Source organism: Neomonachus schauinslandi, chromosome 5 (genome assembly GCF_002201575.2).
Source record: "Neomonachus schauinslandi chromosome 5, ASM220157v2, whole genome shotgun sequence".
Taxonomy (NCBI): Eukaryota; Metazoa; Chordata; class Mammalia; order Carnivora; family Phocidae; genus Neomonachus; species Neomonachus schauinslandi.
Genome location: NC_058407.1, coordinates 149,298,411 through 149,310,697, shown reverse-complemented (window position 1 = coordinate 149,310,697; position 12,287 = coordinate 149,298,411). Strand labels below are relative to the sequence as shown.

General features: G+C 49.9%; 1 protein-coding gene across 1 annotated transcript in view; it reads right to left on the bottom strand.

Annotated features, from left to right (window-relative positions):
- Positions 1-6,662: 6,662 nt before the first annotated feature.
- BMERB1 (bMERB domain containing 1) overlaps positions 6,663-12,287 on the bottom strand; it is a 114,801-nt gene continuing 109,176 nt past the window's right edge. Inside the window, exons 4-6 of the mRNA XM_021698288.1 lie at positions 10,503-10,617; positions 9,118-9,200; positions 6,663-6,775 (exon numbers count right to left, since the gene is read on the bottom strand). Coding sequence (XP_021553963.1) covers positions 6,663-6,775; positions 9,118-9,200; positions 10,503-10,617 — 311 coding nt within the window. The remainder of the gene's footprint in view (positions 6,776-9,117; positions 9,201-10,502; positions 10,618-12,287) is intronic.

Below are 12,287 nucleotides of genomic sequence, written 5' to 3'. Positions count from 1 at the left end.
GCGCAGTCCGGTCATGTGTGACCTGGGGTGGGGCGGCCGTAAGCCCCCGGGGAAGGTGCGGACACCTTGGGGAAGCATGTGCAGTGGACTCCAACTGACATTCAGGTTACAGTAACTTTTGTCACTGCAGCCTGTTCACGTGTCTGCTCACTGTCAGCTTCAGGAAGGGAGGACCCAGCGGGTGTCACTCACCCTCTCCGCCCCAGGCCTTCCAGAACCATAGCAAGGCTTGAGCAGCCTTCTGATCGCTCAGCTTCTTCCCTTCAGCTGTGGCCAATAATAACCCACTCTTCTAAGTGCGTTTTCTACCATGTGCATTGTTCTAAGCCCATCCCGCACAGCTGATGTCTCGTTAATGCCCCAGTGTTCTCTCCGTCTTACAGGTCTGGACACTGAGGTGCACAGAGGGGCAGAGATCTCCCAGGCTCACCCAGGGAGAGGTTCAGCTGGGATTTTCACCCAGGCAGGCTGACTCCAAGCCGAAGCCCTTCATCACCTTCTAGATGGCTTTCCCTTTTGCTAATCCTGCTGGTCAGTGGGTTTTGTTCGGATTTACTGCCATTGAGGAGGCCTCCCCTCCTTCCCCTCACCTCGCTCCTGTTGGATGTCCATCTCTCTCACTAGAAGGTAAGTTGCAGGAAGGCGGGACCCTCCCTGTCTGGTTCATCTGTGTTCCCTGGTACCCACCATGTGCTCCATTCCCTGGCGGAATTAAACACAGGAACGGATGGAAAAATGACCTGACCTTTGTTCCTCAACTAGCTTCCCTGTGTGTCTTGCCCCAGCGCAGGACGCCCACCCAGCTGTCCTGTGGTTGGTGGCAGGTATCCGAGCCTTGCTGCTGGCAGTGGGCCCATTCTAACTGCTTCTTCTCAAGCTGTATTGGAGCTGAGCTGGTGCATTCCCACAGCTCAGGGCTGCCCGGCTGCCACGGAGCAGAGAGGTTTAGAAAAGGCTCAGCTGCTGCGGGCGTGGCCAAGGCTCACCTCCATTCGAGGACAGCTCAACCGGGAATGGGGTGCGAGGCTGCTGGGCTTAGAAATGAGAAATAAACACACTGAGCCCGACTGGCACCCTGCTCTCAGACTCAGGTCCCAGCTCTGCCACGGACATGCTGTGTGAACTTGGGCTAATCACTGCCCCTTGCTGAGCCTCAGTTTCCCCAGCTGCCACATGGAAGTGATGACCTCCCCCCCACTGTGATGGAACAGTGGGTGAGGGGCCACTCTCCTGCCTGATGCATCTGGCTGCTGGGCCAGCACCTTGCTGAAACTGCTCACACCAACCCCATCCTATTGCAATGTCCCCTGGGCCCTTTTCACAAAGTTTTGAAGGCCACATGATGTCTGGGTCAAGTTGGATGCTGCAGAACACCCGCTCCTTGACACCACCAGGTGTTCCTTCTTCCTCCCCAGCTGCTCCTCCTGTTTGCTCCCTTAAACAATGGTGTGAGCAAGGGTGAGAAGCCCGAGGAACGGGGAGGAAGGAGGTGGGGAAGGCCCTGGAGGTGCTGACTCACCAGGCCCCAGCCCCAGGACTTGACCATGAGGGTGGGGGGCAGGTGCAGGAGAGCTGGAAACCGGCCAGATCTGCACATTAGGAAGGTCACTTTGGCTTCAGCGGGGTGTACAGGTAGATCAGAGAAAGAATTGCAGGTAATCCGAGAAGTTCTTGGCACAGGGGATAACGTATGAGGGCCCAGGAGAGGGGCCAACAGACCGCATAGCCAGAAGAACCATAAAATCCCAAGAAAGCTTCAGTGCCCCCCAAAATGAGGCAAGCGGATGCCATGGGGCCAGGGATGTAGGGAGGGGCCAGGTCCAGAGTGCCTTTTCATCCACACGAGAGACTCTGGATTTCAACCGAAAGGTGTAGGCACCGTTTTGAAGAGGGGAATGACAACTAGGTTTGTGTTATTCAGAAAAGCAGCTGGCCACTGTGTGGACCGTGACCAGGTGCTAAGGAGGCTGGTTCAGAGCAAAAGGTAATGGTGGTTACACTGGGGGTGTGGTGGTATGCACAGACTCTAGGGAAACTTGGTTTCCTAAAGCTAAAGACTTGGCAATTGGGTGGATGTGTGGAGGAATAAACGAGCCGAGGTCACATCCTAGGATAATCTTTCTTGAGATGGGAAACTGCAGGGGAAGCTGAGGCAGTTTAGGATGGGGGTTGGCCAACTTTTTCTTAAAGGGCCAGCGTAAATATTTTAGGATTTGCCAGCCATGGGGTCTCTGTCACAAGTATTCAACTCTGCTGTTGTAGCCCCCAAAGCAGCCGGAGACAATATATACACAAATGCTCTTGGTTACCTGCCAACAAAACTCAATTTACAATAAACGGGTGATGGGACCGTTCACTGGCCCCTGGTTTAGGATATGTCACATTTGATGTGCCTTCTCTGGTTCCAAATGGAGAGTCTAGGAAGCAGTCGGGGAAGTGGGTCTGAGTACAGGAGAAAGGTCTATTCTAGGTGAAGGAGGGAATCCAGGAGCAGACCGGGTGCAAAGGCCTTCTACGGCCAGGAGTGGGGAAGAGCAGAATGCTGAGGGCCAGGCCCTGAGGTCAAGGAAGAGAGAATGGAGACTGGAGAGAGGTCCTCCTGGGTGGTGGGAGGTTCGCCTCGAGATGGGGCATGTTGGCAGTGTCATACCTGGGCCATAACACCCCACAGAGCTAGTGTGAGGGTTGACTGTGTGGGTGGGATGTAAATGTGGGGTGCCAGAATATGCCACCCCAAGAAATGCCCCTTTGGCATATGGATTATTTCCGAGCTAAAGGCCCTTGAGAACCAACAAGTGCAGAGAAAGCTCTCCTTTTATAAACACAATCTCCCTTTATAAAGGAAATTTCCATTCATAAAAGATGTCTCTCTCTCCCACACCAGGAGGAGAAGTCTCATCAGTGGAGAAGGCAGGTCTTACATCTGCATAACAAACCTAACCACACAACACTTGTTTACCATACTTCTTCTGGCCCTCTTCCCATAACTTGCTACCCTATTGGAAGCCCAAAACCCCTTTTCCTTTTAGTTCAGATGGTATGTGGGTTCAAGTTCTAAGGACCTCTTTGGGTTGTTCATTGCCCAGTGCTCCCACATGTACTTGTTTTTCTCTTGGTCTTCTGTCTTTGGCCCATCTCACTGAAAGGACTCCAGCTGGAAGACATGAGATGGGTAAAGAAAAGAATTTTTCCTTCCCTACATAACCACATGATGACATCCCCAGTCAGAGGGGTCAGGGATAAAAGAGTGACAGAAACCAGATTTAAATAGGGTGAGGATGGCACTAGAGATGGGGAATGAAGACAGCAAGATGGCGGACAATTCTCAACATGTAAAGCTATGAAGATGGACAGAGAGATGGTGGCTGCAGGGGAAGATGGAATGGAGTGCTAGTTGGTTGGTTGGTTAGTAATGGGAGAGATTTGTTTCAGTTCTGACGGGGAAAGAAAGACCTTTTGAGACTACAGGAGAAGGGATGGATTAATGATGATTCCACCAACAACAACCCATAGGGCGTTGCTCAAAGGACTTGGGAAAACTTCACCTGTATGGTGGAAGTGATGAGAACATATGCCTCTAGTGTTGATGTGAGGAGCTACAGAGAAAATGCACATGTGGCTCTCAGTAAATGTTTCTCCTGTTGTATCTTTTCTGCTCCAGCTTCCAAAATGAGTGAGTCTGGGTCTGCAAGTTTTCCTGGCTTTGATGGCAGCCCTAGTGATCCGGGAACATCTTGAATTATTACTTATTTCTGTTCTTGTGTGAAAGCCTGAATAAATGGTGGGGATTTTTGTTTGTTTAAAACGAATCAGTAGAATTAGCAGGAACATAAATTAGGTGTACCCCAGGGCTCAGGGGATGTACTAGAGGCAGGATTTTTATGAGGGTTTCGATCTCCTTTGGCTCATTGGATCAGTGAGTGACTGCTCTCTAATTGGTCTGAGGTCAAGCCTTCCAGACCCATGTTTTCTACAAAGAAAGAAGAGTGGCAGCCCCTTTGCAGCCTGGGTTTTTATTGCAAGAGTGGGAAGCATCCGTGGAGTGGCTTGAAGAGCGTTTCCCTCCCCCCCGCCAAAATTCATGTCTACTTGCTATCTTAGGATGTGACCTTATTTGGAAATAGGGTCTTTGCAGAAGTCATTAAGCTAAGGATCTACAGGAAAGCATGGTGGGTTTAAGGTGCACCTTATAAGAAGAGGATAGGACACAGACACACACACAGAGGACAAAATCATGTGAAGACAGAAGTGGAAACTGGGGTGATGAAGCCAAGGAATGCCAAGGGTTGCCAGGAGCCACCAGCAGCTGGAAGCAGTGAAGAATTCTTCCCTAGAGCCTCCAGAGGGAGCATGGCTCTGCCAACACCTTGATTTCAGACCTCTGGCCTCTGGAACTGTGAGAGGGTACATTTATGTTGTTTTTAAGCCACCCTGGTTGAAGTACCATGTTATGGGAGTGTCCTGGAAAGCTCACAGACTCTGGCTTCATGCTTGGTCTAGGGTAGAGAAGGAGGCCATGGGGTCCCCTAAGGCCAGCGTGGTGGCACAGACAGTGGCCAAAGACAGCCTCTTCTGCTTCAGAGTGGCAGGAAGTGATGTGCAGGCCAAAGCTCAGACTGAGGCACAAATACATCTGAGACAGTGGGAGGGATTGAGGGTGTGCTGCCCACTGGGGGGGCCATGGAACCCAAGGCTCCAGGGTCCTCAGTCAGAAATACTTTGTGTCAACTGCAAAGCTGCTGTGACTTGAAAGACCTTCAGATTCACTTTTGATTTACAAATATTTTTGAAAAAGGTGACCCTAAGAACTTTGTTTTTATCTTAAGGAAAAATCAGAAATTCAGATAAAGCTCTGTCCCCCACGGTATTTATCTTGACATTCTTTTTTTTTTTTTTTTCCCAAGATTTTATTTATTTGAGAAAGAGCATGAGCACGGGAGGAGCAGAGGGAGAAAGACAATCAGGCTCTGCACTGAGAATGGAGCCCGATGTGGGGCTCAATCCCAGAACCCCAGGATCATGACCTGAGCCAAAATCCAAGAGCCGTACACCCAACCAACTGAGCCACCCAGGTACCGTGACATTCTTGATAATACTGAAAAAGTAAAAACAGCCTAAATGTCCGATAGTAAGGAAAGGGTTAGTTAGATAGATTATGGCATAGCCACAAGATGGATTACTAAGCAGCCATCGCAGATATTTGTGAAGTGTTTAATGTTACAAAGAGCTCTTAATGACGTGGGAAAATGATAGTGATATAACGCTCAATGAAAAAAACTGGTTATAAAATGGTACAATATGATGCTGATTGTGGGGAAAAAAAACACATGAAAGGAAATCTGCCAAAAGGGCAGTGTGGTCTCGAGTTGGAAAATTTGTGGGAGATACAAACAGAAAACAAGAAACTTCTTTATACTTTCTATACTTTTAAAAGGTTTACTGGGTACATGGATGACTTCCATAATCAAGAAAAAAGTAAAAACAAAAAAACAAAAAAAAGACGTTAAAAATGCTGTGTACATGGTTTCCATTTTTATTTTCTCTGATGGATGATTGCACATCAGCGAATCTTGAGTTACACAAACTACATTAGGCCGGTCACGACACACACACGTACAGAGAGGTCACACGGGCTGTGCCGAGCTGGCTGTAGCAAATGTACATCAAGTTACACAGGTGGAATTATTAGGCTGATTAAAATACACCACCAAACGATGGGACACGGTTGGGTCAGGCCACCTCTCCCGCCCGCCACTGCTGTTTCCGGAGGTCTGTGTGTTAAGCTGGTGAGTGGTGTCCTGCTGGCACTCCCTCCAGTGGACCACAGTGGGTGGAGAGCGCCTGAATCAGCATCTGTTCTGGGTCCCCTTCTCATCTGCCCATGCCTGGTGTTGGAGCCTCCAGCTCTCCGCTACCTCTTCTGAGCACTGGTTGTGCCCCAGCCCAGGCCCTCATCCCCGCTGTGCTTCACACACCTGGGGCAGACATTGCAAGGGAAGGAAGAGCCAAGAGCGAATGGACACACTTCTGATGTGAACTGTGCCCAGACACAGGAGGGGAGGAAGCAGGAGACGTAACCACAACACCACACACAAGCTCAGTCTTTACAGATGGGCCCTCGTGTCTCCAAGATGCATGGGCTGTGTGGAGCCCTCCAGAGCACAGCTCCTGGGAGAGGACAGACGGGGGACAGGAGCTGTGCCCATCTGGGGCAGGCCTGATAGCAGAGCTAGAAGGGTGGGTGGGGGATGTGTCCAACATGGTGCTAGATTGTTGAAAAGTCACGACTATACACACCTGGGGATCATGCCCCTCTCCCAGTTCATTCGCACAGTGGGTTAGATAAAGATAGATAGCTAGAAGTGGAGATAAACGTTTTCAAGGGAGGACCTTTCCTGGTGGTTGGATAAACAGTGAGACAGACTCCTGGGTTTGGCATGCTCTGGGGGGGGGGCCATGCGACGGTGAGGGACTCCCTATTGCTACACTCTGTACAGGGCGGCCGGGCCCGCCCGCCACGCCCACGGCCCCTGGCGGCAGTCACAGGCTAGCCTTCAACCCCTTCCGCCTTGGAGAGCTCTTGGGCCCCGGTGAAATGGGGGCTATGAAGACAAGAGGGTGGGGGGGGTCCCCGTGGCCCTGGGGGCACCCCACGTGGGAGGCTACATGATATTGCACTGGGTGGCCCCGCAGCAATCCTTGATGAGTGCCAGCCCAGTCTTGGCCACTGTGGGCTTGCTAGGTGGGGGCTCTGCTTTCTTCTCTGCTCGGGAGCCTGCAGCAGGATAGGAGCATGGAGGGAGAGAGGGGAAAAGGGAGAGAGGAAGAGGTGATATAAGGAGAGCCCTGACCATCGGCAGCCCCTGTCCCATCCCAGCCCCTAGTCAGGTCTTGCTCCAACTCCACAGATCAGGTTCGGTGCAGCGCTGGCATATGTTTTATATGGTTCCAATGACTGTTCCCACCCACTGGCTCTCAGTCCTCAGCTTCCAGTCACAACCTTTAGCTCTTATCCTATTCAGTTCTCTTCGCGGTTGTATCTGCCAAGCCTGGCACAAGGTCTGGCACTCAAAAGTATTTGGTGAATGGATAAATGGGAAATTTTGTCACTTTAACATGGGGCTTCATGTCTTATGATCATACATTATCTTTTCTGATTCCTCCAACACTTGTTTTCTGTTATCACTCCTTCCAGAATGCCTATTAGAAGTAAGTTGGACTTTCTTATTCTATCTTCCATGTTTTGGAAGACATTTCCATCTCTTTGTCTCTTTGTGGTACATGCTGGTTAATTTCCTCTGCTCTGTCTTCCAATTTATGAATTCTCCTTTCAGCTCTGTTTAATCTATGAGTTTTTACTTCTGTGACAATACTTTTTTTAGAAACCTAATTGTTTGCAAATCTACCAATTCTTTTCTCATGGTATCCTGCTATTTCATTTTGGGTTTTATCCCTTCTCTCTTTCATCATTTTAAATATACTTAGTTTATTGTCTCTTTTAGATAGTCAGTTATCTCTGGTTCTTGGGAGGACATTCTCTTTGTGGCATCTACTGACTCCACTCATGGTGGTTCAGTTCTTATGGGTTTAAAATTTTTATCGACAGCTCATTTTCATGGAGGTTGTTTTATCTGTGGGTTACATATTATGGGATGCAGAAGATTCCCCACTGAGCAGTTTTGCATTTGCTTTGCTGGGGTCTGAGATTTCAGTGGCTTTATATTAGTTTTAATTTTTCAATTTTAGATCCCAGCACTAGATGATTAGGGTAAATTTGGACACTTGGCCCCTTGCATGGGGTACAGACTTGGTGTTTTGATTTCTTGACAGATGACTTTTTGCTATCCATAACCCTGCATAAAAGGCAAGTTTCCTTGCCCCTTCCCCACACTGTTAGGTGGAGTTTTTCTAACTGACCTTTCATGGAAGAGACAGTCCACTGAGAATGCAGGATTTAGGCAAGGACCATGTGCCTTGTGATATTAGGGGCCTGCAGAAGGTACCTTCTTTCTTTATTCCCTTGCACTCTACCCCACATTTCACAGGATGTTAATAGATGGTCAGGGAAAACTGAGTTTGTGGCCATAGTAGATGGTGGCAGCCTTTTGAGTTTTGTCTTCCTAGCAAGATTCCCAGTCCCTTCACTCTGATAACAGCCAATGTCCCTGTGGCTAGAGGAGTAGGCTTGCAACGCAGATCTGGCCAATCATAGTACCCCAGCCTCTTGATGATGGTGATGGCCTAGGGGGTGGGAACATGATCTGAGAAGGGCCAATCAGAATATTCCCCTGAGATTGATGTGTTTGGATACGAGGAGAGAGAATGTATGGTGTTGTCTTGCTGCTGCTAAGTTATGGTTCTGGAGTTCAGGCCCCATGAAGAAGGCCTGTGTAGTAGGAGAAAATGAAACTCACATACAAAGAGGGGCAGAAATAGAAACGGAAGGAAAACAAGGGCATTCTAACAGTGTCCAGTCCCCAAAGCTGGTTCCTGTTGCTCTTCTTCCAACAAATCCCCCTTTTTGCTATTGCAAATTTGAATTGGGTATCCGTTTCCTGTAACTAAAAGGAGCCTCACTGGGTCGACAAAGAGAAGCAGGACCTGTTATCACTTTTATAGGCTAATAGACATTGGCACCAAACAGAGGGTCAAATACGTAGCATTTCCCAAACTTGTTTCACACAGAACCCTTTTCACTCTGATTATCAACAGAGGTTGGAGTTCCCTGAGCCTCAGCCCCCACCTTTTTGCCTCAGTGGCCACGCATCTCCTAAGAAATCCACCAAACCTGTGATTGTTAAGGGACAGCTGCTGCCAGGACCAGCTACACAGTCTGCCGAACCCAGGGCAAAATGAAAATGCAGGGCCACTTGTTCCAAAACTATTAAGAACCTCAAGACAGCAATAGCAGAACATGAAAGCAAGCACAGTGCCCTTCTGGGCATCAGGGCCTGGGCAGCTTCCCTGGTGGCATGCCCATGAAGCTGGCCCCAGCTGCTGCCATCGTGTGCCCAAGTCTGATCTCTAGAAAGCATTTTGTTGTCCCCACTCTGGCTCTCGGACCTCTTTTAAATTTCCTTTTCTCCTGGATGGGGGAAGGAGGAGGAATGCACTCACTGGCTGGAGATTTGGTTACTTTATCTAGAGGTTTTAACTTGATTCTCAGGAAATCCGCCATTTCCTTGTCTTCTTCTTGCTCCCTGTGAAGACAGGTGTGTAAAAACAAGAGGGAAGTAGAGTAAACAAGGAAAGCATCAAGGAACTGAGGAAATGGGGCCAGAGGTTAAGCGTGTGGGGCCATGAATCAGGCTCTGTGGCTGGTGTGGGTATGCTTTTGTGTGTTATGTGCGGCTGGTGTGAGTATTGTGTATTATGTGTGGCTGGTACACGTATGCTGCGTGTTACATGTGGATGGGAAATATATGTTCTGTGTTCTTTGTGGGTGGTGTGTGTATGTTGTTGGGTGTTATGTGTGGATGGCGTGTGCATGTTGCATTTGATGAACTTGCTCTGAAGCACAGACACGTATCAACAATGGAGTAACTGTCTCCCCAGGGTCAGGGTGAGATCCTGGGGCAGAGGCAGGGCCATGCTAGGACCCTAGTCCTAGCTGAGTGAGCTGAGTAACACCCCCCTGACCCTGTGCCCTTAAGTCACCTTACACATCTGAGCTCCCATGAGGTATGTGGCAAGTGTCAGAGAGCAAGTCACCTGAACTCTTCCAAGGGTCATCAGGAACAAAGTTAGCGGGCCCAGGCTGGCTGAGCCAGGCGAGGAGCATTCCAGCCTTCAGAGGACCCAGGAAGACACAGACAATAAAGAGCTAGATGCCTTCTGGGTTGGAAGAAGCCCTGTGAACCTCTTTCCTTGTGGGGGGCTCCAAAGGCCTGGCTCCAGGACAAAAATACTCAAGAATCAACATCCGCATCTTCCTATGAGCAGGTGCCCTGTGGCTTCAGGGCCGGTGGTTGTCCAGATCAAGTGGCAGGTGCATCTGCAAATAGGAGACCCTGAGGGATAGGGAGGGGTGCTGGAGCCACCAAGGTGGGGAGGGGCGAGGGGGAAGAGCACAAAACCGGGAAGTGGAGAGGGCAGGCAAGGAAGCAAGTCAGTTCAGGGGGCAGGGTTTCTGCAGAAACCCACAGAAGTTTCTGGAAGTGGCCTTGATGAACAGTTTGCCTTGGGAGAAAGGTCAGGGAAGAGAATGTGTAGGACGCTCTACCATGTGTCATGTGATGTAATTCCTCCCCAGTCACCTCCTTGAATAACATTTACTTAAGAACAGGTCTTTGCGAGACTTTTTGGAGCTGGATTCCAGTTCCCTTGGAATGTGCAACAGATCCTCAGGCCAAGAGGCTGGGGGTTCAATTGGATCCAGTGTGTGGGAGCATTTGCCGAGGCCACACCTGTCAGGCCAGGCCGTGAGTCCCTGCAGCAGAAGATGGGGTTGGGAGGAGGTCAAAAACTGCGTTCTAGCAGCACGGGGATGGGAGCCCACTCACCTTAGCCGCTCGACCTCTGCATCATCCACCAGAAAGTCTCTCTTCTGCACCAGCTTGTGGATCTTCTGTATTAGCTCATCTTCTCTCTGCTTCTGCGGCTTGGTCTTTTCTTTTTCTGGGAAGAAGAAAACACCAGCAAAGAAACAGTCGAGTGTAACTGCTGGAAGCACGCGAGTCCAGGGGCCAGGGTTGGGTTCCTGGCTCTGCCAGGTCACTTGCTGGGTGACCTCTTCAAGGCTCAGTTTCCTTTCCTATAAAGACACTGGTGGGGCTTAAAGGCAGTGGCGTTAGTATATGGCTTAGCCCAGAGCTGGCCCAGTGGCAGGTACTAAGGAAGTGGGAATGATGAAACAAGGGGATCATGCAGAAGGCAAGGGGCTTGTAGGGCTCAGGCAGGGGTGCTGGGGAAGTTACTCTACAGCCAGGAAATCATCCATGCTGATGGCTCTTGTCTTGTCCCAGATACCAAGGGCTGGAAGGCCAAAGAGAAAAAAAAGACCCAGGGCTGGAGATGATGACTGAGAAAAGGAGGAGGGCAGAAACTTGAACCTGCTTCGGCTCCCTCTGCTCAGACCCCTTCAGAAGATAAAAAGTGTGGGGCAACTTGTCTGCAGGCACCACCCATCAGCCTCCAGGCACCACCCACCAGCCTCCAGGTACCACCCACCGGCCTCCAGGTACCACCCACTGGCCTCCAGGCACCACTCAACTGCCTCTAGGCACCATCCACCTGCCTCAGGCATCACCCACCTGTTTCCAGGTACCACCCACCTGCCTCCAGGCATCAACCACCTGCCTCCAGGCACCACTCACCTGCCTCTAGGCACCCCCACCTGCCCCCAGGCATCTTCCAACTGCCTCCAGGCACCACCCACCCACAGGCAGGCACCACCCCTTGCTTGGTGATGTGATCCTTTTGCTTGCCAACATCATCCACCTACTTGCCAATGAGAATTGCCAGCTTGCCAGCTTCACCCCCTGCTTGTTGGCACCACACACCTGATTCCTAGCATCTCCACGTGCTTACCAACGTGACTCTCCAACTTGCTTCTCATCTCCTCCAGCACACCTCCTTAGCACAGGCCATCTCTTCCTGGACCATGTGTGCCCTCCTAACTGGACTCCCTGGCCTGTCACCCCAACAGGACTGTGAGCACCCACTGTAGAATCAGACAATCCTGCCTTCACACCCTAGCTTCTCCTCTCCCTAGGTATGTGACTCTGGGCATGTTCCTCAACCTCTCCAGGCATCCAGTCTCTCAACATAGATAATCATGAAGTTGCTGCAAATTTTAAGAGAGAGAAACCAAGGAAAATAGTAGGCTCACTGCCTGTATGTAGTAAGGGCTCATGAACTGTCAGCTGCTCCTATTGTAAGCTATCATTTTACATCATCATTGTTGTTTTAATGATTAAATGCTCCCCTCTTAAATATTTACTGAATCAAGTACAGAAGAAAAATTCTTAGTTAATGAATAAAAAGCAAATATCATAGCATAAGTGTGCAAATGAGAAGTGCTTCATAAATTGCAGCTATTATATTTGTATTCCCATGAGCTCGTCACTTTCATTTAATCTGTTTCTCAACCTTGGCACCGCTGACATTCGAGACTGGATCATTCTTAGTTGCAAAGGCCGTCCTGTACACTATATGGTGTTTAGCAGGATCCCCCCCACCACAGGTGTGACAACCAAAAATGCCTCTGGGGGCGCCTGGGTGGCTAAGTCGTTAAGCGTCTGCCTTCAGCCCAGGTCATGATCCCAGGGTCCTGGGATCGAGCCCCA